General features: G+C 32.5%; 2 protein-coding genes and 1 long non-coding RNA gene across 6 annotated transcripts; 1 reads left to right on the top strand and 2 right to left on the bottom strand.

The window, feature by feature from the left end:
• Positions 1-153: 153 nt before the first annotated feature.
• LOC144842107 (exocyst complex component 1-like) lies at positions 154-14,199 on the bottom strand. Of its 3 annotated transcripts, XM_078698475.1 has the most exons (24): positions 14,155-14,199; positions 13,377-13,527; positions 13,098-13,225; positions 11,857-11,952; positions 11,621-11,693; positions 10,849-11,045; positions 10,370-10,495; positions 9,977-10,211; positions 9,356-9,465; positions 8,761-8,913; positions 8,171-8,428; positions 7,761-7,850; positions 7,578-7,636; positions 7,340-7,366; positions 6,710-6,727; positions 5,438-5,518; positions 4,790-4,922; positions 4,031-4,268; positions 3,620-3,640; positions 2,815-2,939; positions 2,175-2,297; positions 1,854-1,925; positions 1,119-1,313; positions 155-1,011 (listed from the first exon to the last, which is right to left on the bottom strand). In XM_078698475.1, the coding sequence occupies exons 2-23, from the start codon at positions 13,498-13,500 to the stop codon at positions 1,161-1,163; spliced, it is 2,640 nt and encodes an 879-aa protein (XP_078554601.1). In that variant the 5' UTR covers positions 13,501-13,527; positions 14,155-14,199; the 3' UTR covers positions 155-1,011; positions 1,119-1,160. The 3 variants fall into 3 exon arrangements, with proteins under 3 accessions (XP_078554600.1, XP_078554601.1, XP_078554602.1); XM_078698474.1 differs by having other exon boundaries at positions 154-1,313; XM_078698476.1 differs by lacking the exon at positions 6,710-6,727 and having other exon boundaries at positions 155-1,313.
• A 272-nt stretch (positions 14,200-14,471) lies between these two features.
• On the top strand, positions 14,472-18,450 carry LOC144842224 (uncharacterized). Its single transcript, XM_078698634.1, has 6 exons — positions 14,472-14,919; positions 15,299-15,429; positions 15,958-16,061; positions 16,739-16,814; positions 17,168-17,299; positions 17,564-18,450. Exons 1-6 carry the CDS (start codon positions 14,609-14,611, stop codon positions 17,752-17,754), a joined length of 945 nt encoding a protein of 314 aa, XP_078554760.1. The 5' UTR covers positions 14,472-14,608; the 3' UTR covers positions 17,755-18,450.
• A 316-nt stretch (positions 18,451-18,766) lies between these two features.
• LOC144842225 (uncharacterized) lies at positions 18,767-22,028 on the bottom strand. 2 transcript variants are annotated; one of them, XR_013612102.1, is made up of 3 exons: positions 21,299-22,012; positions 19,977-21,252; positions 18,767-19,937 (listed from the first exon to the last, which is right to left on the bottom strand). It is a non-coding gene; the product is annotated as an uncharacterized LOC144842225 (long non-coding RNA). The 2 variants fall into 2 exon arrangements; XR_013612101.1 differs by having other exon boundaries at positions 19,977-22,028.
• Positions 22,029-22,746: the final 718 nt, after the last annotated feature.

The following is a 22,746-nucleotide window of genomic DNA, read 5'->3' as shown; positions in this document are numbered from 1 at the left end:
TCTGTCCACAACAGTGGCTCAGTGTGTGAACTAGTACAGCAGGGTAACCCCTTACTCGTCTCGAAACATGTACTAGGTTCTAGGACGATTGGTCCTAAACCAGGAAAGTGTAAGATTACAATTTCACTGTTTGCCTGCTCTATTCCAACAAGAAATCGAATGCATTTTGGATAACAAACATTTAAAACTGAGAAATTCATTAGTACATTTCATTTATTGAAAATTGCATTTCCTCAACAACAGGTGTACGGCTATTGTACATGTATACATGCTATCTATTACAAGCATTCTTGTTACAATATGTAGTCATGTGGGGTTATCTTTTAGTTCATTGAACTTAATATTCCACAAGTCATTCCACAAGTCATTCCACATAGTACATTGTAATGCATTCCATAAAATAACAGATCATTAAAAAAATAAAATAAGATAAAATAGGTATCTAGTTAAATGCTATTGAATATAATCTATGAATATAAATATTTTTTATTTATATTTTTTTCTCTTTAAAATTATAATATTGTTCATTACCATCATCATCACGAAATAGTTAATGTCGTTTACCAGAATACAGAGAACTGGTGAACATTGAGAACACTCCATGCATAAACATAGGATAACTAGCGCCCTCAACGGTTTAAACATATGATAATTAGCGCCCTTAACGGTTTATTATGATTTTTTACCAAACTCAATTATAGGCGCTTTTGTCATTTTCCTCTATTACTATAGGTTTAGTCAATTTATAAAAAGGGTATGTATCTCTATATTATTTTATATAAGTATGCTATTCTTTAAAACAGAACTGTTTTATTTTTGACAAGTGCGGTATGGTGTCTAAAGCTCTGTCTACACTATCAAACTAGTTTTACAAAAAAGGTGTGATTTGCCCAAATATGGTAGTGATATACCCAAATATGGTGGTGATATGATGTCATCATGTCCATATATGGGCACATCACATTTTGTTGTCACATAAAGTTTGATAGTGTAGACAGAGCTTAAAACTTGGTTCCCACTAGGATGTAACGCAACGACATAAACGCAACGCAAGCGTGTTACGTTACGTCCTTGTCTTGCGTCTCTAGTGGGAACCAAGCTTAAGTACCAGGTTAAAGGTGCCACTAGAGATGCTACAATAGAAATTGAAGTACCTGTTTCTAGTGTGACTGAGCAATGTTGGAAAAGAATTGCAAGACTTCATCTATGGTAAACTCAAGGGTTAAGTTCGCTCCTGGATAACAGCGTTTTATCAAGTTCTGTATGTGATTGTATTGATGAATAAATTCTTGTTGCATTGACCACCAAACAACCTGTAAAACACAATAAGATGGTATAGCTGTCTCAGAGCCATATATATATAAAGAGTTACAACATTGGGTAAATAAAGTCACATGATACACACTAGAGCAAATTGTGTCAAAATCTTCTCCATTAGGATGTCATCGAATATCATTGTTTCGTTTTCACGACGCTCCACGCGACTATGCGCCAATCGATATATGCGCGTAGCCGGGTAAAAATGATACATTGGATTTTCTGGTGCTGGACCAGAACTGTGCCGGAACAGGCTCTGAACTGCCATATTGTATAGCGCCCTCTGAATACTCAAATCTTAATATATATTAATCGCAATAAATTTTAAAAAATTGATTGATAAATTAACAGTTAAATATTATGGTATAGTAGATTTATGAACCATGTCAAAATAATTCTATATTTTGCAAGCTTATTGATAACCATACATACTCTTTAATTGTAGTGACTGCCTAATAAACCTCTCCATTGAAATAAAAGCATACATTATTGCAGTACATTGTAGTTACTGCAGTAACTGCAGTAGAATATTTTACCTGTAATAGACTTTCTTCATCACATAAAGTTTTCTCAACTTTTTTGTACAAATGGTCTAACCCTTTCTTCACCTGAAATATAAAATAAAATTTCATTAATGTACATCAAACAAATTATGTTTTAATTACTGCAGTAACTTGTTTAATGCAGTAAGGTAAACATACTGAAATTATATATCAGAAATATATACTACTCATCTTTGCTAATAATTACCTTTTTGGACGTGTATTCACGAAATATGTTAAACAAAAATCAGTAGAAAAGTTCTGGTACTAATATATAGGTTATACAGTATACTACTCATCTTTACTATTACTTACCTCTTTGGACGTGTATTCACGAATTAGCTTACGTAATTCTTGTTTATTGTACGCCATCTGAAACCCAACCTCCTCTTCTTTCACGCCTTGCGTTACTAATGTTTGTACCCCCTCGAAAAAATGCTAATTAAGAAAGAAAAAACAAACGTAAAAAGAAGTTTAAATGAGACAAAACTGTTTTTTATGATTTAGAAAATTGGACAAAAGTTTATCTATGTCGGTATTAATCATATTTGTGTTTTTAATTGAAGACAATTTGAGGTATACTGTGTTCATATTCATTTATGAGATCAGTTAAAAACAAAAATATGACTTGGCTGTATTATTTTTAAAATAAAAATATATTTGTGTAGGAGTGAGGTAAAGGTAAATCTAATGGCAACCTCTGTGTTTTAGTCTAGGCTCTAGACGCAGTTACGACTTAATATTAGTAAAAACATAAATATTTTTGCACATATGGCGTTTCATACTTGAGCTCATTTCAGACAAAAATCAAAAAGCCATACAAAAAAACAATAACTATTTGTATGTATGCATAGAAAAAATCTTAATGTATAATAATAATAATAAAACCATCATTATTTTTAAAATAGTGGGAAAAAATGGTAATATTGTAATGTATTTGATAATAAATATTTACATTGAGTTTTTCCATTGGTCGTCCTAGGTAAGTGGTCACATAAGCTTGTATGTGTTCTTGGGACCTCTGCTTTGCTTCTTTCTTTTCATTTTCTAAACATGTGATCTTTAATCGTGACAATACACCTAAAACAAGTAATATTTAGAGTAGAAAATATCATTCAGGTTCACACATAGTAATAATATCCATATATAATAATATCCTGGATTTATAAAGCACCTAATGTTATAAAACCACTAAGCACTGTACATACAAAATCCCAAACAGAAATATTGGGATACACTTTCGTTAGGCTGGGGTCAGTTTTGGTTTAGTAGAACTTTGAACTAAACTGTACAAGAACTACTTTTAGAAACTTAAAGACCCTTCTCATAGACAACACCATATTTTACGAAAAGCGCCTAAATCTATATACAATTAAAGACAAGTTAACAAATTTTACATTCTAAAAGTAAAAATGGAAGGATCAAAACATTTCATTGTAAACTTTTTCATAAGAGGTAGGCATAAGTATCCTTGTACAGTCGTTTTTTCCCCTGATTTTTGTTTTGTCTTTGATGTCAATAATACATTTTTATTTATTTTATCAGTTATTAGAACCCTGGTCAGCACCAGTCGTGTCTCGGTCATCCAAGACCCAGGCACATCATACAATACAGAGTATTGGGTTCTGGGGCAATATAAGGCATGGCTTGAGATCTCTATGTTCTTAGGAAAAATGGTTTAGGCAGGCTGGGTTTAGGTCTACTCTCATGTCTATGTAAACTCATTACATTAAAATATATAGATAGATATTCTTACTTACCATGTAAGTGGTGAAAGTTTTCTATAAAAAAAAAGAATTATTTTAAAAGAGATTTAGTTAAGGTTGGGTTAAGGTTAGGTTTGATTAATACTACTTATTTAATGACACGAATATAAGCTGACGCTTAGTGCAGAACAGGCTCAAACTCCATAATAATAATATCCTGGATTTATAAAGCGCCTGATATTGAGAAACGTATAAAGCGCTGTACATATTATTACCTCGATCATTTTTTGATCAAACACGTATGGAAACAAACTCCCATAACGCAGCTAGTAATCAGCGCAAAGTTGTCTTGACCTTACCAGATACACATTTGTACACCTTGGTGGAGAGGCAAATGTAAGTAAAGTATCTTGCCTAAGGATACAAGCAATGGGTTGGGGCTTGAATCCACGAATCTGTTCTTACCAAATATAACGACATCACTAGGAGTTTTCTGATGTTCTATTGCGATCTTGTGTATTGCTTTAAACTGAGCTGATATAAGTTTACTGTACGACTTATCAAGGTCTGCCCGTCTGTCTGTCCCTTTGAAGATTGATTCAGCTTGCTCGGCAAACTTCTCAAAAGTGACTACGAATGGTAGAATACCACATTTACTCTTCTTTGATACCCTTATCTCGTTGATTGTTCGAACTTGATTATCCTGTGAGATGAATACAATAGGATCAACATAATGATAAAAAATGAACAAAAATAATTTGTTGGTCGATCTGAATTTTTTGTTTTTATTTTAGCTGATTTTGTGTTATAAATATGAATTCTTACCAAAAAACTACTACTGAGCCAAAATTGAATTAAATAGAGGGTGCTTAGAATAGCAATCACTCATGCAAGCCATTTCAACTGAATAAAGATGTCCATTTTTTTTATAGAAAATCAATTTTTTTAAAGCTCAATTACCAATAAAAGGAAACCTATTTTTTTCAACTTTTTGGGTCGGTCTGCATAGGGCTAATTATCTTCTCCATCATCATCCTCCTACTCATCATGATCCTCCTCATCGCTAACATCATCATGACACTCCTACCATCCTCTGCCTTATCTACCACACAAACAAAAATAAAAGGCAGTCCTAGTTTTTTTTTTATTTTGGGTCGGTTAATTATCTTCCTTTCCACCATCCTATCATCATCCTTCTCACAATTTTCATCCTCCTTATCTTACCACATAGGTATCCACATTCCTCTTGACTTCCACTAGACAGTTGGCAAGAACGATGCTAAGAAACGACCTAGAATCTTTGTGCTCCTTGGACAAGACCTGTCTACTGATCCGTACTAGCATATACAAGATGTAACTAAAAAAGAAAAATGAATTAAAATGACATATCAGTGTGTGAGTGGCCGAGTAAAAACATAATTACGTAGCCATAACATCAGCAAGGGTTCAAGACTCATTCGGTCCATGGTTCTGGTTGCAGAACGGGTCTTCTCGGATAAGGACTATAAACCATAGGTCCAGTGTCGATATCCATCTCATGTGCACTTGAAAGAGGCTAGTACATCTTTTGAGACAAGAAGGGGGTTACCCCGGTGTACTTCCCAGCGACTGATCTTAACTGGGCCCTCTGGGAGACCAATCTTTGACTGAAGAGGTCGCCCATTATAAATAAATAATAAAAAACATAACAATAACAATATCTAATTCATAGTTCATCGCAAAAATTGAAAGCTCATTATGCATGCATCAACATGCTGAAAATATATAGACTCACAGCAGCAGTGCAATCATAATATTAGTATCAATAATCATAGAGAAAAAACAAGTGCATTATGGTATGATGTCCTTAATGAGTACACTATTTAAACTTACATTGGATCAATTTTTTCTGCAAATCGAATAAAAGATTTCATCTCCGGCTCAAGAACATAAAACAGTTCTGCCATCATATGCCTGAAAGAAATTACAAAAATGTAAGTAATCATGTGAGACTTTTAGTAACGACTAGAAAAAAATTACCACACAAATATATGTAGATATGTGTAGTTACTTTTTTGTTGTAAAGGAGTATAATAATACAGTATTAGGTAATTTAAGAGTCAAATAAGAATTTTAACTGGAAACAGCTCAGAATTTTATTTATTCTTTGATATCTTTTAGGGTTAAAATTGGGTTGGATTATTTTTTAATTATATAGACTAGTATTAAAGTGTCAATTCAACAATGCATAACATTTTATATATTATTTTTGCTATCCAATATAATTGGTGATCAGTGCTAATATATGAATAAACATAAATAATGAATTTGATTGATTTGATAAACATATCATATGATGTACTAATTAGCATAATCTAATTAGCATAATCTAATTAGCATAAACTAATTAGCATAAACTACCATGCTCATACTCAAGTGAATCATTCAAGTTATGACATTTATTTAAAGTCATATTTTAAAAGAAAATAGTATAAAAAAAGGAATTTCCATGCAAAATGATAAATAAGTAAACTATTGTTTGGTCTTCCAGCTTTAAAATAATAAAATTTGTTGGGCTAACAAATTAGTTAGTGGTTCTTACAAAATAAAACAAAAATCAGCATGGTAGGTATTTTTGATGTTTTAAATGCAACAAAATATGTGTTTTCCGAATTTATTATAGGCCTAAAAACAATAATAAAAACGCCATTTTTAAATCGCCTGTCCAATTTTCCTTTTATATCAGATGACTGAAATTTTGTAAATTATACGTTGATTATAAACAATCAGGTTTAGTATTAAAATACCCACATTTAGTTTCTCTATTGCCTTTCATTTTTTAATACAACAAAGTTAGTTAAATTAGTAATCAAAAGTAAACATTGATTTTATATTAATTTATTCATACATAGAAAAATTAATTCATAAATTAGGATAATTAGTGAAACGATTGTTTTTATTTAAATACACAGTATTGTAGTTCAATATAGAAATTGATTTTTAAGACATAATCAATTATATATTTAAGTTTTTGGTTAAGAAGGGTTAATATTTGTAGTAATTGTAGTGTTAAGTTTGTTTACAATCATAATAATTAATTTGTTTATTAATCAAATTGCATAACAACTTGTGTAACTAAGTCCTTGCAAGCAATGCATACTGTACCTTGAACTTTTATAAGGTCTGTAAAAAAGGCAAAGAAGTATTGTGGAATCGAGTTGACAACCAATATATTTAAACTACACTAGAATTCTGAGAACAACCCCTTTTTAGGGGACATCCCTATTAAGAGGACATCCCTATTATAAGAGGATACCCCCTATTTTGGGGACATCCCTATTAACATGACACACCTATTAGGACACACCTTATTCTGGGAACACCACTATTAAGAGGACACTTTCACATGAAACGAGGGGAAATGTATATTTAACAGTCAACCTCTATTTAGGGGACACCTCTATTAAAGGGACACTATCAAATGAAACGAAGGGAAAATATTTAAAGATTACAGTCAACCTCTATTCAGGGGACACCTCTATTAAAGGGACACCTTTTTAGGTCCTGAATGTGTCCTCAAAATAAAGGTTCTACTATATACTGTACTACACACAGCGTTAGAAATCAAAATTACATAACTTGTTCTACGAGAGAAATATTATATAAACACAATGGTGGAGGCTTTACAAGATACAGGTAGGAAGGGGCTGTAACACAATAGGAGACAGAATAAAACTACAAATAAATATTATATACAAATATTAAAGGAATTGATTTGTGGTGTTTATACAATACCTTAATTCTGTAGTATGTTTCTTGTCCCTGGAATAAAAATAAATTTTAAGATTTAAGATTATTTTCCAACATATACAGCATTTGTGTGTAATGTTATAAAACATCAAGATATAAAGGTATTAATTTAATTCAAACTACAAGTTGTTATACAAAATAAACCACTATATTCTGATTATTATTTATTTTATTATTTCTAATGTAAAGTACAAAAAAAGTAATTTTATTTAAATTTACTCACTCAGCACGTTTTGATTTACTGGTAAATGCACCATCATGTTCGGTAGTCGAATCATCTTCCTAAGTAGAAAAAATAATTGTTTTATTAATAATAAATATGTCAATAAAATATGTACATTATGCATTATAATCTCAAATGTATGATTATTTACAATAATGGTATCATAAATATGATCCAACTTACATCCTCTCGTCCTAAACTAAAGAATTTCGAGCAAAATTCTTCCTCAGCCTCACATGTCGGCTGCAATTCATTCAAAATTTGTATAAAAACCTGCAAAATAAACAATAGTTTTAGTAAATAAAAGAACAGTAGGTGTGTTAGAGAAATGTATGTGCATTTTTATTCGCGCAAAATGAAGAGAGCATTTTCATATATATTATACATATTCTCTCTATTCCACTCATAAACATTACATTATTTGTAAATATAGATATATACTGCACTCATATTTCTGTGTTTATACACATTTTAGTACAAAATAATTTAATTACAATGTAATAATAATTACATTACATTTATCACAATGCACATTATCTAATAAAGTCATCGTGTGTATTCTAAAAAAAAAATAGCTAAAAAAATTTTCTTACAGAATCAAACTTTTGGCTGTCTGTGAGGTCAGCATCTGACGAGTTGAAGTGCCTTGTCATGTCATCAAGCGTAGAGGATTTCAAACGTGCACCAACCCGCGTTAAGTCGGTCTGTGACCCTAACTTGCCTTCCTTATGATGGAATTGAAACTTCTTGGCATCTTGCACTGGGGGTTTGATTGTCAGAGACTGCTTGGCTGATTCAAAGAAGTCTTTTAGTTCTTTCTCATATAACTTCTTTAAGTTGTCGGTGTAAACCTGGAAATTAAGACAAGTAAACAATAGGGAGATTTCTATTTTCTACAACCTAGCTGGGTCAGGTCAAATGATATATAGAAACCATCAAAACTGTGTCGAGGTGGGGAGCGAGGAAACATTTTTTAATATCTCTGCATGTGCACAATGAATTAACACCTACACCTCACACAAACACCCTTAGTCCACACAAACACCCTTAGTCCACACAAACACCTCTACCCCACGCAAACACCCTTAGTCCACACAAACACCCCTACCCCACGCAAACACCTTTAGGTTAGCCCACACAAACACCTCTACCCTACCCAAACCATATGCCTCTTGATACATACCACAGAGAGTTGTTTGTAGCTAGTAAAGTCAGCTCTTTTAAGCCACTGCATGAGATCAGCAAACGGTACCAGATCACGATGATTTGTATGGTGCTTTGGTAGTGTTTGCTTCTTAGTGTGAATAACTAATGTGTTCATTGCCATCTCATTACCCTAAACAAAACAAATCAAATATTTTAAGTAGTTTATAATTTATTGAGGGATTCTACTCGCTTTTGATATAGCAAATTTTACTGCTTTGAGAGTGGAGTTTTTCAGTCATAAAACAGGATTTGAACAGACTTTTCTGAGATTGGTATGCAAGCAGTAAAACCATCATACTACATGAAAATATATAATACCACCCTGTCCTTTTACGTAACAGAAACTTTACCATTGCATGGCATGCAACCAAAGATTAGGCAAGGTACAATCGGCTATTTAAATATTGGACTCTTTGAAAACTCTTCTAAAACCAGACTTTTCATGAGGTCAAAAAAGGTTCAAACTTCTTTTGTTACCAATGAATCCCAATCCGAATACCAGAATTTCTGAATGTCTGGTATTGTAAGAGTTGCCATATATTCTAACTATCTATTTTAACCCTTCCTCTTACCTGTTGTATAAACATATTGTTGAGGTTAGTTGCCAAGCGCTGTGCAAACCTATCTTGTAAATTGCTAAGTAATTCCTGTTGATTTAAAACAGCATTCATTTTATAAAATCCTGCAAAAAAAAAAACATTTATAAACACTAAATTTTAAAATCATTATCATGATCTATCTATACAAATATTGACTGGGTTGAGGTGCATGGTTGAAAATATAGCGTAAGGTCATCTGGAGACTATGCTATAATTCAAGACAAAGTTAATAGTATATTCTCCAGATCACAAAGACTTTGGCACTTTCTCCTCACTGTACTGTACTGTACCATCAACACCATTAATAGTAGTATTGTCTTCACCTTAGCACTACTTTACCATCAGCAAAACAACAAAAACATTATTAAGCTCTGTCTAAACTATCAAACTAGTTTCACAAAGAAAGTGTGATGTGCCAAATATGGTAGTGATATGCTCAAATATGGTAGTGATATGCTCAAATATGGTAGTGATATGACATCATCATGTCCATATATGGGCACATCACATTTCTTTGTCACATAAAGTTTGATAGTGTAGACAAGGCTTTAGATTAAAATGTATCATATTAATGTTAAAATCTCTCTGACTTACCATCATGAATCTTAACTTCCATCTTCTGTTGCAGAATCTGAGCTGCCTGGGTGCAGTCACTGATGCCCACTGGTTTGTTGAGATCTCCATCCAACAATATCATCTGGTATCGATGTGGCAACTCTAGCTTCTTCACTAGAGCTTCTAGTTCTGTCAGTAACTTGTGTTGGTTCTGGTTTTGGACTTGAATGGATGAATCTTTCTGTTCCATGACTTCCATGTGGGCTCGAACACCCTACATGAAATTTGAAAACGAAAATTATTATACCCATATATTTTATACGATCTTTCCTACATTATTAAGTAATAAACACTGTACATTGTAATTTCCTGGATGGCCAAAAAATGGACAATAGGAATATAGTTATTAAAATGTAAAAAAAAAAAAATAACCTCAAGCATTTCATCATATGAATTCAGCTTTGTGTCAAGTGTGTTGACAACACGCAAAGAATCGTCAAGCAAGTTCATTAACCTCGCGACCTCTTGCTGAGACTCAATTATTGAATGAATATTGTCCTGCAAAATAAATAACACTTTTATAGACACAATGATATAATTAATAAACAGGAGTGGAAGTGTAGCTTGGTGGTTATGATGCTTGGCTACCAATCCAAGGGTCCTGGGTTCAAGTCCTGTCATTTTTATGACAATTTACAACTCCACTCCTAAAGACTTGTAATAAGACTTTGTTTATGTAGAGCATCTTGTGTATATGTCTTGTGAACACCTTTAAGAAGGATAATGAATGCATTTGCTTATGGTTATCCTTGGCAATTTGCCTAAATAAATAAACAAACATAGTAATCATTTTGGTACTCTTGGTAAGACATAGTTTTAGTTATAAATTGTTTTTAGTTATCAATACTTACCCCATCAAGAACTGACAGATCATTTGATAACCTCTCCATAAACGCTTCTGCATTGCCGATAGCAAAATCACACTCATTCATCATTTTCTGCAAATCATCTTCCTCTTTTTTGGACAACGCGTGATAGTCGCTCTCTCCGGTGTCTCCAGATTCCATGAGCTCGATCTGCAGAGCTTGGTCTCCAATCATGAATGTTTCTAAGACAAAGACAGTAAGCAATGTATCAAGTTATCAGACTAGGAAGGCACTGCCATCTTGCTTTGTCTTATTGCAATCAGTTGAAATTCTCTCATCCATTGGATGGGACATTAAGCTGTTGGTCCCATGAACTGTTTATGTGTACTGTATAACTATAACATTGTATAACAATGGCATAAATGTTGTTATAGTAATAGATACTTTCTCTCATCTATAAAGATCAAACTTTATGTGACACAAAATGTGATGTGCCCATATATGGACATGATGATGTCATATCACTACTATATTTTGGCATATCACTAGACAAGGCTTTATACAGTAGTATTGAATTCTTAGTATGCATGGATGTAAGAATATACGAGTAATCATTAACAGTTAAAAATACTAGTTAAAATGTCTTAAAAATGTATCCTGTGTATATACACAGCCAGCATGCTCATGACAGCCCTTGGAAGTATGTGTTATGTATAGCACAGGAGATATCATTATACACACATATATATTAATACAGTATTTAATATCTTAATCAACATAATTGTTTAAGTAGTATTATTAGTACAAGTATAATTACCTTCTAGTAGCGACGGCTTAACATTGACAAATAATTCTGGTTTGTGCCGATCTTTTTGGTAACGACTGCTTAACTATCAAAATTAAACATTAATTCGTAGTTAGAATTTATTAATTTGATTACAAATTAATCACTTTTTCCTTTTAGATAAACATAATTTGCTCATAAAAATAGTCAACTAAAAATGTTTTTTTTAAAATAATTTTTACATTATTAAAATGGGATGTTAGGTTTACCTTCCATAATGTGGTGATGAACTTATTTTTCTCCACCTCATTGCTCGCAATCCACTTGTAAATCTTCTCAAAGTGCAGATCAAAATCTGGCAAATCCTAAAAAAAAATATATATAAAATTTATTAAATATTAAATGGTCCTGTGGAGCTGTAGCTTGGTAGTCTCCAATCCAAAGGTTCAGGGTTCAATCCTGACCTAGTCTCAGGGTTTTGAATCCACTTCCTATAGCCTCATTTGCAAATTATAGGCAGATTTTATCGAGATCCCGGTAAAGTTTCCAAAGGTAAAATCTTACCATCATTCGCACATAACCTTAACTTACAAACAGCCTAAACAAGTAACTATTGAGGGCGCAATATCGTGACCTTTACTTCCACATTGTCGAAAATGTCAACCATTTTGAGAAACAAAGCTGTTGAGAAACCACGAAACGATGGCAGACAAAAGAAAGAAAAAAAAAACGGAAGTAAGAAAAAGAAACTGGAGCCATCGAAATATGGGGCCAGAAATCTCACCAAGAAGGTTTCGAGGGCCTAAAATATAATATCAAAAGTTATAATAAAATTATCGAAAATTCAACAGGCATACAGAAATCTTGCGCGTATTTGTTGTTTTCATGTCTTAGGTCATATGAATTGTATGCATGCGTTATTGTGCAACAAAGCGATAAAGGTCAATCAATTAGAAGCAATCTCAATAACCTCGGTAGGTTTAACCGATTCCCGCTGTTCACACTGGATTATTCAGGCCGGTTAATCTCCCTTGGTCAGTTTTCCTGGGCACATTTCACTCCAGAAAACTAACCGCCGTGAAAGGGTAAGTTTAACGGAGTGAGACTTCCTGGGATGTACGCAGTGGACTTTTCCCGGTCAAATTAACATACATGTCGGTTAGTTTGACTGGATTAAGTCCAGTGCGAATGAGGCTTAAGCCTCAAATGAGACTTAGTTTATGCATGATAAATTATAACATAGTTTAATCCATCTTTTGTAATTGGTTGAGTTGCTTGCTGTTGGATGAATACAAAATAAAATAATTAAGAAGCTGTAAATTGATTTTTGACACCGGAAATCATTTTTGGTTCAAACTTGTTTCGTAGAAGATAAATTATCGATATATTATATTATATATAGTGCTTGATCACTTCAGAAAAACATACCACCTTTAATATACCAGTCAAAAGGGTAAAATGAATGCAAGATATTACATAAAGCAAGTTAAAATACTGTATTATAAAATACCTTTTCAGCATCTTTTCCATCAACCTGTTTCAGTTCCGAGAGCAGCCAACATTGCCTCTTTTTGAAATTTTCTTTGTCGGCTTTCTTCACTTTGTACAGAGATACGCGGATTGGCGCATCTGTAGTAACTACAAAACAAAAATATTAACTACATTAATTTATGTTGTTAAAATTAACGTTTACGTGCGAAAACTCCATAATGAATAAGCGCTTCATTCGATTGACAGGCGATTTGAGTAGTTGAAGATTTTTTATTCTTAGTATCCTCTGCTTACTTACTTGCAGCACAAAGGAAACTACTTTTTTTCTTTTTTCCAGTTTTGCTGACATGAACAACGTCAATTAAACGTTCCCCTTGAGGCAGGAATACATCCCTCTGTAAGGTGTGTCTAATGGCCGTCATATTAAACCCACCTGATCAGTTACGCTACTGAAAATGCAAATAGATTGTTATCATTATTGATTATTTATTGATGCAACAGCGAAAAATGAAGGGACAGCAACAACAGCAATATCAAGTATCACTAAAACCTTCTCCAAACTAATTCATGACTAGCTTTCCCCTCCTCAACCTCTACTCACATATTGAGTGATACTCCAGTTGGAGTTTATCAATTATTCAATCAAGATCAAGATCAAGCGTCGGCGATGCAACAATGAAAACAAAATTGAAAAATGTTAGTTTGAAATTTAAAGTGTGATCTCAATTAAAATATATCAAAGACAAAGGGCTGAGTATGTTGTGCAGTTACTAACACATGCACAATATAGTGGTGATGGTGGTGGCAGAAAGACCTAGGCTAGACAGACTCTGACTGGCCTCCAAGCCCTCTAACCTAGTTCTGCTAGGTGCTACCCGATAGTGGAGAGAGTACATCCCACTACTACTACTAGGCCTACTTCTCAGTTCAGCCAGCAGCAGGGAGGCTAGCCTAATAATGTTAATAAATAGAAAAGTTAAGCCGTGATTATACTGTACATATAAACCACTGAAAACAAAAGATTACATAATTAAATAACTATATAAAGAAATATCGTATCTATTAGCTTGGTATACCTAGGCCTAGGCCACAGATTTACTGTGGTATGAATGACTTTACGGGGAGGAAACCGGTTGTTGTGTTTTCATAGATCACTGCTCGGACTTCCGGATTCAATCCATTATAAGTGAAGGGGTGTATTATTTTTAACAACATTATTAAATACTATTTACATTTAAATTATTATTGATTTACTTTTTTTTAATATTTTTCAATTTTATAAATATTTTTATACCATTTATTTTATTTTTAATGTTTAGAAAGTCATTTTCTAATGTCATGTTTATTTGGATTACCCACAATTGACTGTGGAGTATTCGTGATTGATCTTTCTTTTATTATAACATGTCAAGGGTTAGCCAGTTGCCTAGGGCGCTGATTTTGTGTACATTGGTTATCCTTGCTATCTAATCGTGTCATAAAGTTGTGAAAACAAACAATTAATCTCTGTTTAATAAGGAATCTGAGACAATGGCCACGGGGCATATTTTACCTGGATTTAGTGATTTAAGGGGAGGGGGAATAGTGTCACAATTTCGCTCCCGTTCCGCTGATCCTATCATGACTGGATATAGACACCGTGTTATAGAATACAGTCCGACATCAACACAAGAGCTTGAGGCTATACGACGGGCAGCGGCCAAGGCGTGGACCCCAGAACCGACAGACAAACCGACTACATATTCGAATAGTTACTATAATAAAGGACAAGTCTCTAAAAGAAGTCTAACCAAAGCAAGACCGACTTCCTCAACTAGAAGGAACAAACCACATCCACCAAAGTAAGATTATAATAAAAAAAAAAAGAATGATTTTATTTTTAAAATGAATTAATTTTAATACTTAGATACTGTAGTGTATTTTGTTATTGCATAGTCACAGTGGGCACAATTACTAATATAATATTATGATACACATTAATTTATTAAAATGATTTGTTATTAATTACCAATGACACATTTTATTTATAGCTATATCTATATTTCCATATATTTACATATATATACTTGGTACTCAAGCAAGTTCCAAAATTTGTTTATATATCCTTGAAAATGTTTTTTTTTTTTGTTATTGTATCACAGATTGAATGGAAGAAAACGCAATTTTTCTTTAAAATTAAAAACTTATGATTTGTTCACAATTACATATTTTTCCCAACAGTGTATTCCTTACATGCCATTTAAAGGAAGTACCTGGTTACCACGATCCCGACTCTGCCTTTGGGAAAGAGTTGAACGCAGTGGAAGGCTTCCGGAATCCAGATGATAGAGTTAAAACAGAAATATACAGAAGTGAGTTTCAGTGGTGGATCAAGACATATTCCGCAAAAAATTCTTAATATGCTTTTATATGATGTAATGACTATAGTGATCTATACAGTAGAACCCCTATACTGCCCCACCAAGGCAAAGTATGGGACAACATGGTAGTTTTGAGTAATCAAGCAAAACATGTTTTTGCTAGCCGTTCTTAATGGTGAAATGTGTTTATATGGGCTTATGTGATTTGTATACGTAATTATGAGACTATTCTAGGTATATTAGTAAAAAAAATTAAAAAGTGTTATTTTAGCTCAAAATGTCCCTTACTTCCTTCTGCTTTGGTATTATAAGCGCACTATAGTCCTTACATTTTCGTAACCCAACAAAATTTCCCCTTTGATAGGGATGTTCCCTGAATAGAGGTTAGCTGTAGTGATAAAGCTTTCTTGTTTATTCCAAGAGATAATTGTCCCCTTAAAAGGAGTTTCCCTCAAATTATTGCAATGCGATTCTGTTAGATTTTGAAGAGAGTTGAATTATTTAACATTATCATTTCAGTTGATGGAGTTTGTCGTAAAGAAGAACAGGAGCAACGGAAACATTTGAGAGAAAAATACATCGGGCGACCTGCAACAGCTGGAGTCCTGCCATATGATGAAAAGGTGAATGATGTGTAAAACTACAACATTTTCTTACAAAAGATTGTTCTATCAAGGTCAAACCAAAGCTGTGTTATTCCAAAAAGTATTAACACAGTGTGCGAACTAGAAAAGGTGTAGAATAAATATATGATACATTGTCAAAACATATTTCAACTGCCTATCGAGTGCCAAATATTTAATAAATAAATTTCTATGATCATTGACCAATTGTCGTAATCCATTAGGAACTTTCGTAGTCAACATAAAGATTTGTTTTACAAATTGAGTACGAGTACTTTTTGTTTATTTTTCAATTTTTTTGGTAAATTGTTGTTCTTCTTTGTATCAAACAATTAATCAATACAAAAGGTAGCCAAGATATAGCCGAATCATTTTGTTAGAAAACGTTAACAACGCAAGCTTTTTGGTTAAGAACAATCTCAACGCTCAAAATACTCTGTTAAATAAGTACTCAAAGGAAAAACTATACTCAACGGTAAAACTATACTCAACGTTAAAATCCCAATCAAATACGACAATAATCATCCTTAAAACAAGGGGGGGAGCACCTGTGTTCTACATTAGCATAATCAAAAGGTCTTGATGACTCATCACATCATGATGCTCAAATTGAAACTTTGTCGCCCACATACTACAACTGTTTTTAATTTAGTACTTGTGTTTTTGACTTCCTGTAGTCAGTGAAAGAAATGTTTCAGGACCCAAGACAAGCCCAAGCGGCAGAGGCATGGATGAAATTAGCAAGAAGAAAAGGTAGATCAGACATTTGAACAAGTTCAATAAACCCCTTAAAATCAACATGTGAATGTCAGAAATAAAAAATCAACAATTTCCTAGTAGCTTTTTCATAATTTCTAGTTAAAAACCTTTTTTATATTTATTCTGAACATGGTGAAGAGATTGGGTTCCAATGGAAGATATGGCTTATGCCAGTGTGTCGTATCATGATGAGGACAACTACTAATTCCCCTATGGAAGGATTTGGTGCACTGTATCTCATCTGCTACGTCCCTATGATCCTTTAGGTCATGGGACAAGTAGAGAACTAACTAGAACACGGAAATTAAGTCATTACATTCTTCCATTAAATTTATACTTTATTATAGATCGACAGGCGATACATAAAATGATGGATACAACTCAAAGCAAAGCGTACTGTACGGAATCAAACAAGAAATATGTAAAGGTACCGTACCAGTCATCGGTACACAGATATCTCAAGGCAGCTGGCGCCAGAGGTACAGTACACTCAATCATTCATCTGTTAAATAAAATAATCTAATGTATTAAAGATGTATTGTCCCTGAAAAAATAATATTTTACATTTTTTTTTTTGCATATGCCATTTTAATGTCAAATAGTTATCCACTTTGAACAATAATGTAATCGAAAAAAAAAAATTATTTACGTGAAAAAACATAGTCAAATTGGCTGCTGCCAACCAATGGATTTTTGGTTGAATTTGACCATTTATTTTGTCAGTTTATATACTTTTTCTGCAGAATCCAAAGTTGCCACACGGTTGTTCCAATCTTTAGAGAGTGACCCGAACAGATACAGAACACCATTGAACGCCGCACATTATCATATCACCGACTACAGCTCTCAAGTGAAGGATGCAGAATCAACCAAACCCAGGATCAGACCTTGGAAGTATGACTTTACAATACACCCAGAATTTCACTCATCTTGATGGTACAGAAGCTTTCCAGCAAACTGTATCAACGTTAGTGTAGCAGCGTGTATCCCATTGGTTGGCATGTTAATATCTAGTGGGCCTGGAATCTAGAGTAATTCAATGGAGAATACAATGCATTGTAATGTCTTGGATTCTCCATAACATCTGCCATCTTTTCTCTCTGAAAGCAGGGTTATTATTTTTCCTGCAACTTTTAGAGATGGGGTGTAATGAGATGGAGTAAACCTTTCCGATCAGGAGGTGGAGGATTGAATTGCATATGATCTGGGGCTTAACACAGAAGGAAAAGACTCCTAAGGGGCTGCTCATACTCTGGGGCCCCTTTCGCTCTATGGCCCCTGGGTTTAGCCAGTGAGCGCTTATAGCTGTTACGCCGCTGCATATAATACTAGTACTGTTTTTAGACATTCCAAATAAAAAATAGGTGCAATGATAATTTAACCCACCCATGATCTTATTGGCCATAACAGGGGTCTTGTAATTTATTTGCAAAATATATTTTAAAAAAATATATATATTGACTTGATTAAAATGCATAGTTACAGTAATATATATATCTTTTTTTAAGTGTGAAAGTTTTTAAGGCTATTTAGAAAACAAGATCTAAAAAACTTAGATATTAGTTTTCTAGACACTCATTGTTTGAGTGTGTGATTTTGTATAATAAAATCCTATGATATTGTGAAGTTACTTGATATTTTTATAGATACATTGTATTGTAAATTGTACCTGCTTCTCAGTACCTGCTGAGGCCCTTTATTCCTTTCAGGCCCTGTTCAGAGACCCCCTATAAGCCCCTGGGTTTAATCAGTGAGCGCTCACAGCCATTATGCCACTGATCATGCTGAAATACTCTAGAACTAAGAAAGTTGCAAACATTGATTTAAATGATTCCCAACTATCCAACAAATCTTGATAAATTTAAGCTGCAGTTCACAAGTTTAGTGTAGGTGTCTAGCATGGCATACAATCGGATTATACACAAAATAAAATACAAAGAAAGACGTAACTTATGCCACATTTATTACTAATATGTACGTCACAACGCATTAGCAGCAGGACTAGACAATGTCACACACGAATATTTAAATTACATGAATAAATTACTTTAAAATGCATGAAACCAGTAATTTCTGATGTCAAATAAACTTAGAATGGGTGGAATTTTAAAATACAAAAATTATGGCCTAGAAAAAATGTTTGCACAAAAATGACATAACACCATGTTTCTTTATAAAATAAGTATTAAATAGGGAGAAAAAAATAATATAAATATATGTTTGGTGGTCATAAATAATACTTTTGCAAAATGTTACAAATATAATAAAAAAAAACATCTTGTTTACTGTACATTCCTTGATTATGTTTAGCACTTATGTTTCTTATATATAATTACAGTTAAAAATGGCAGTATGGTCCTTATACACTGGCACCACTAAATTGTGACCATAACATAATAAGTAACATTACAATCTGTTTTCAATAGCGTACATTTGGTCATGACCCATAGATTATGGAACACAGCTTATCAACATTTTTTTGTTAATTTTCCAAAATTCATAGTCATTGAACAAAGACTTTTTGAAAAAAAAACTTACATTGGAAACATAGCGATTCTGTAGTATATTAGTAGTAGTATATTACATAATTATTAGAATATAGTAAGTACATGGTTGAATGCATTTGTTAATTACTGTATTTAATACATCAGGCCTTGTCTTTTAAGGCGAGCGAGTGTGATCACTCACCTAACACACTCCTAAACTGCCCTTGAGGAGTGCGATTTACAACACCCTTAAATTTAGTAAACTTCTACACACCAAAATACAAACAGCACACCTACAGCACCCCTGAATGTATTGAGGAGTGCAATTTGTAGCACACCTATAATTACAAGGCCGGATACATTGTTTTACTACTGTTTCTTAACCTTTAGGCCAATGGCAGGAGACATAGCAACTATAATACAGCGCTGTCCAATAGGCAGGGATCAGTACATTATTGCACATAATTGTTTTTATATCTGAATACAGTTGGCAACTGAGTTCTATAAGCATAGCACAATTTAAAGACGATGAATACAAGCTAATTTTTCGGGGGCGGAATCAAGCGTGGCACCCACTGATTTAGCGGATAATTTTACAAAAATAGTGTTTAGATAATGATTGTCTTGTTTTCTCAAGAACCGCGAAAACACACATAAATTTAGTTTAAACTATTTTCGTATTAGCAACCAAAAAAGAGTTGCAATTTGTTGTGTAAACAAATCTATTAAAGCACACAATTTTTGTTAATTTCAACATGGTTTTAACAGATGAAGTTATCTAAGAATTAATTTTTGATTAGAAGTTTAAATTTCAATCTGGTTTTTTTTCTGTTGAGCACAAAAGCTACATACGTAACGTTAACATTTTCTTAACACTTTTCCTGAACCTGATTTTTTAAAGAGTTGCATCGGCTTCATATGATTATATTTCAATATACTTCTAATTAAAGACCGCTAGTTTCGGCCCAAGTTACATTTACACTCCCTTTCATAAAGTTATTAAAACTAAAGGTCTGTAAATAAAATAAAAAAAGCGAAAGATTATATGTATCTTTAAATAGAATTCTATAAAAAAAAACGCACCATTTTACAATGTGCTTTTACACATTTAGCAGTACATAAACTTTTCATATGAGGTATTTAAAAGCTGTATTAAACGTAACAAAAAATTAAGTAATTTAAATAAAAAGTATCTCTGTTTAGACATGCAGTTACATATTACGATACTAATAATATACTGTATATGCCCGAGTGTAGTCCCATGGGATTATACTCAGTCATATATGGTACTGTACTACTGAAATATATTAACATTGATCATATGCTTTTTATACAGTAACCTTCTATTGCTTATTGTTACAATACATGCGATTTACTAATAATATTTTTCTAACATAAACACATTATTTACACTAATCTTCTATGTCTGTTTTAGGATCTTATTATTCAAAGGTTTATCAACCGAAATTGCATATTTAAGTTGAAAATTAATGAAAAAGTTTGTCAAGATTATTCACACATCTTTGAACTGGTTATTGTACACACCTTGGAATATAATAGACGAACATAAAATTGGCTTATTAGTGGTGTAAACTCCATCCTCCTTATCCGACACAAAATTGCGTCAAATGCGATAGAGGAAGTAACCAGCTTTACACTAGACAAAATTAGTAGGTGGTAAACTACAGTATTATAATATGTTCATGTTGTAGATGCCTGTGTTTAATGGGACATACCTATGCCCCTATGACCAGGCTTGGTATTACATAAACATATACCAATAACCTTAATCGTAAACTTATTCAAACTAAACTATGACAACCGTGTATGGAAATGGGAGATTGATACTGTATACAGTAAATTATCATTTGTTTTTAACCCTATTGACCACCATAGTACAGCCACAACAATAAATACAACGATACTGTATATAGTATTAACAAATCCTTACCCCAATAAATCATAATATTGTACTCAAGTCAAACATGTTACCTGCATCAACCCACATATCGATAACTACTGTATACAATTCATTTGTTCTAAGGCTGTATCACCAGAACTGGTAACCAGTGTTGGGCAAGTCCACCTGGGACATGCGCCACTAGTTCCTCACTCACAAGCTCATGGGAAATTATACATCGATATTATATACACATTTAAAAGAATTCAGTACTGTCTAGCACATTTTAAATACGATGACGATTTTTTTTTATGGAGTTTCAATTTTTCTATTCAAATATAGAAGCTAAGTATTTGTATTTTAAACAGAAGCATAATATTGCATTTATCATTTACTGTACAATACTCTGAGCATATTTGTAGCGCTTTCCGCACACACTTAAAATTAGCTTGTTGGAAGTATGTTAATTAAACATAACCGTTTTGATACAATTTTTCAAATTGATCTCCAGATGTGTTACAATAACATTCAATGCAATAATTATACACACTTAAATAATAATTATTTTAACACAATATAAAATTATTCTATTGTCCCATGGAAACATTTATACATAATTATTGATGTGTAAACATACTGTACCCAAATATAAGCCCAGTGGGCTTAATCTTAATACTATACACATCAAGAAAAATAAGTTCAAGATTTATGTTGTAGATAGTAAAGGTGGGATTATTTATACAGGTATCTAACCATTAGTGAATGATATATAAAGCGTTGGCAAAATTATAAATTATTATATAATTTACTGTAAAAACATTTTTTTTTGGCAACTAAAAAAATACATTACAATTACATAATAGCATATTAAAAAATAAATAAATATAATTTACACAAAAACGAGATGCATATATCCTATAATAAGGACAATAATATTGAGTTTTTTTTCTTGAGACCGTAATTGATTTAAAAGTTAAATATTTGACCAATATTATTTTTAATAGATTATTTTGCATAAAATGCATTTAAATTTGGAGTTGATTTAAGTACAATACAGTATTTTCATATAAATTGGAAAGTTTCAATGTTCTTCTTTGTGATACATATAGTTTATATGTTTTTAATGTATCTATTTTTAAATCTGCATAATACTGAAAGTTTGCCAGTTTGATTGCTGGTCCTATTTTAGAATATTGTATCACGAAAATGGCCTAAACTGCCAATTTCAAAAATAAATTCGCATTAATATTTAATACATAATAATACAAATATAAATTAAAGCACACATAATTTACAGTAAGTAAAAAAGTGGTTGTAACAAAAAAATCTTGTGTAAAAAAGGGGCATTTATCAATTATTAAATAAATTTATTACTGACATATTTGAAAATATAGAAACAATCTACTTTTTATAATAAAAAAAAGCTTTTAAAAATATTTACAGTTATAAATTAAATATGCAAGGTATTTCATTGTGACAATTGTGACCAATACACCGCAAAGATCCACTGTGACAATTGTTTTAGCTTTAATGATGACAA

This window comes from Antedon bifida, chromosome 5 (genome assembly GCF_963402885.1).
Source record: "Antedon bifida chromosome 5, ecAntBifi1.1, whole genome shotgun sequence".
Taxonomy (NCBI): Eukaryota; Metazoa; Echinodermata; class Crinoidea; order Comatulida; family Antedonidae; genus Antedon; species Antedon bifida.
This window is presented reverse-complemented; position numbering and strand designations above follow the sequence as displayed.

Bases quoted from the DNA above. Each gene is read 5' to 3' on its own strand.
- LOC144842224 (XM_078698634.1), top strand. From the start codon at position 14,609: ATGGCCACGGGGCATATTTTACCTGGATTTAGTGATTTAAGGGGAGGG. The intron at 16,062-16,738 runs GTGAATGATGTG...GACTTCCTGTAG, and splicing joins TCCTGCCATATGATGAAAAG to TCAGTGAAAGAAATGTTTCA. The intron at 17,300-17,563 runs GTACAGTACACT...CTTTTTCTGCAG, and splicing joins CAAGGCAGCTGGCGCCAGAG to AATCCAAAGTTGCCACACGG.
- LOC144842107 (XM_078698474.1), bottom strand. From the start codon at position 13,500: ATGACGGCCATTAGACACACCTTACAGAGGGATGTATTCCTGCCTCAA. The intron at 4,269-4,789 runs GTAAGATAAGGA...TTCATCTCACAG, and splicing joins GGAATGTGGATACCTATGTG to GATAATCAAGTTCGAACAAT. The intron at 3,641-4,030 runs GTAAGAACAGAT...TTTTTTTTATAG, and splicing joins TAGTGATGTCGTTATATTTG to AAAACTTTCACCACTTACAT.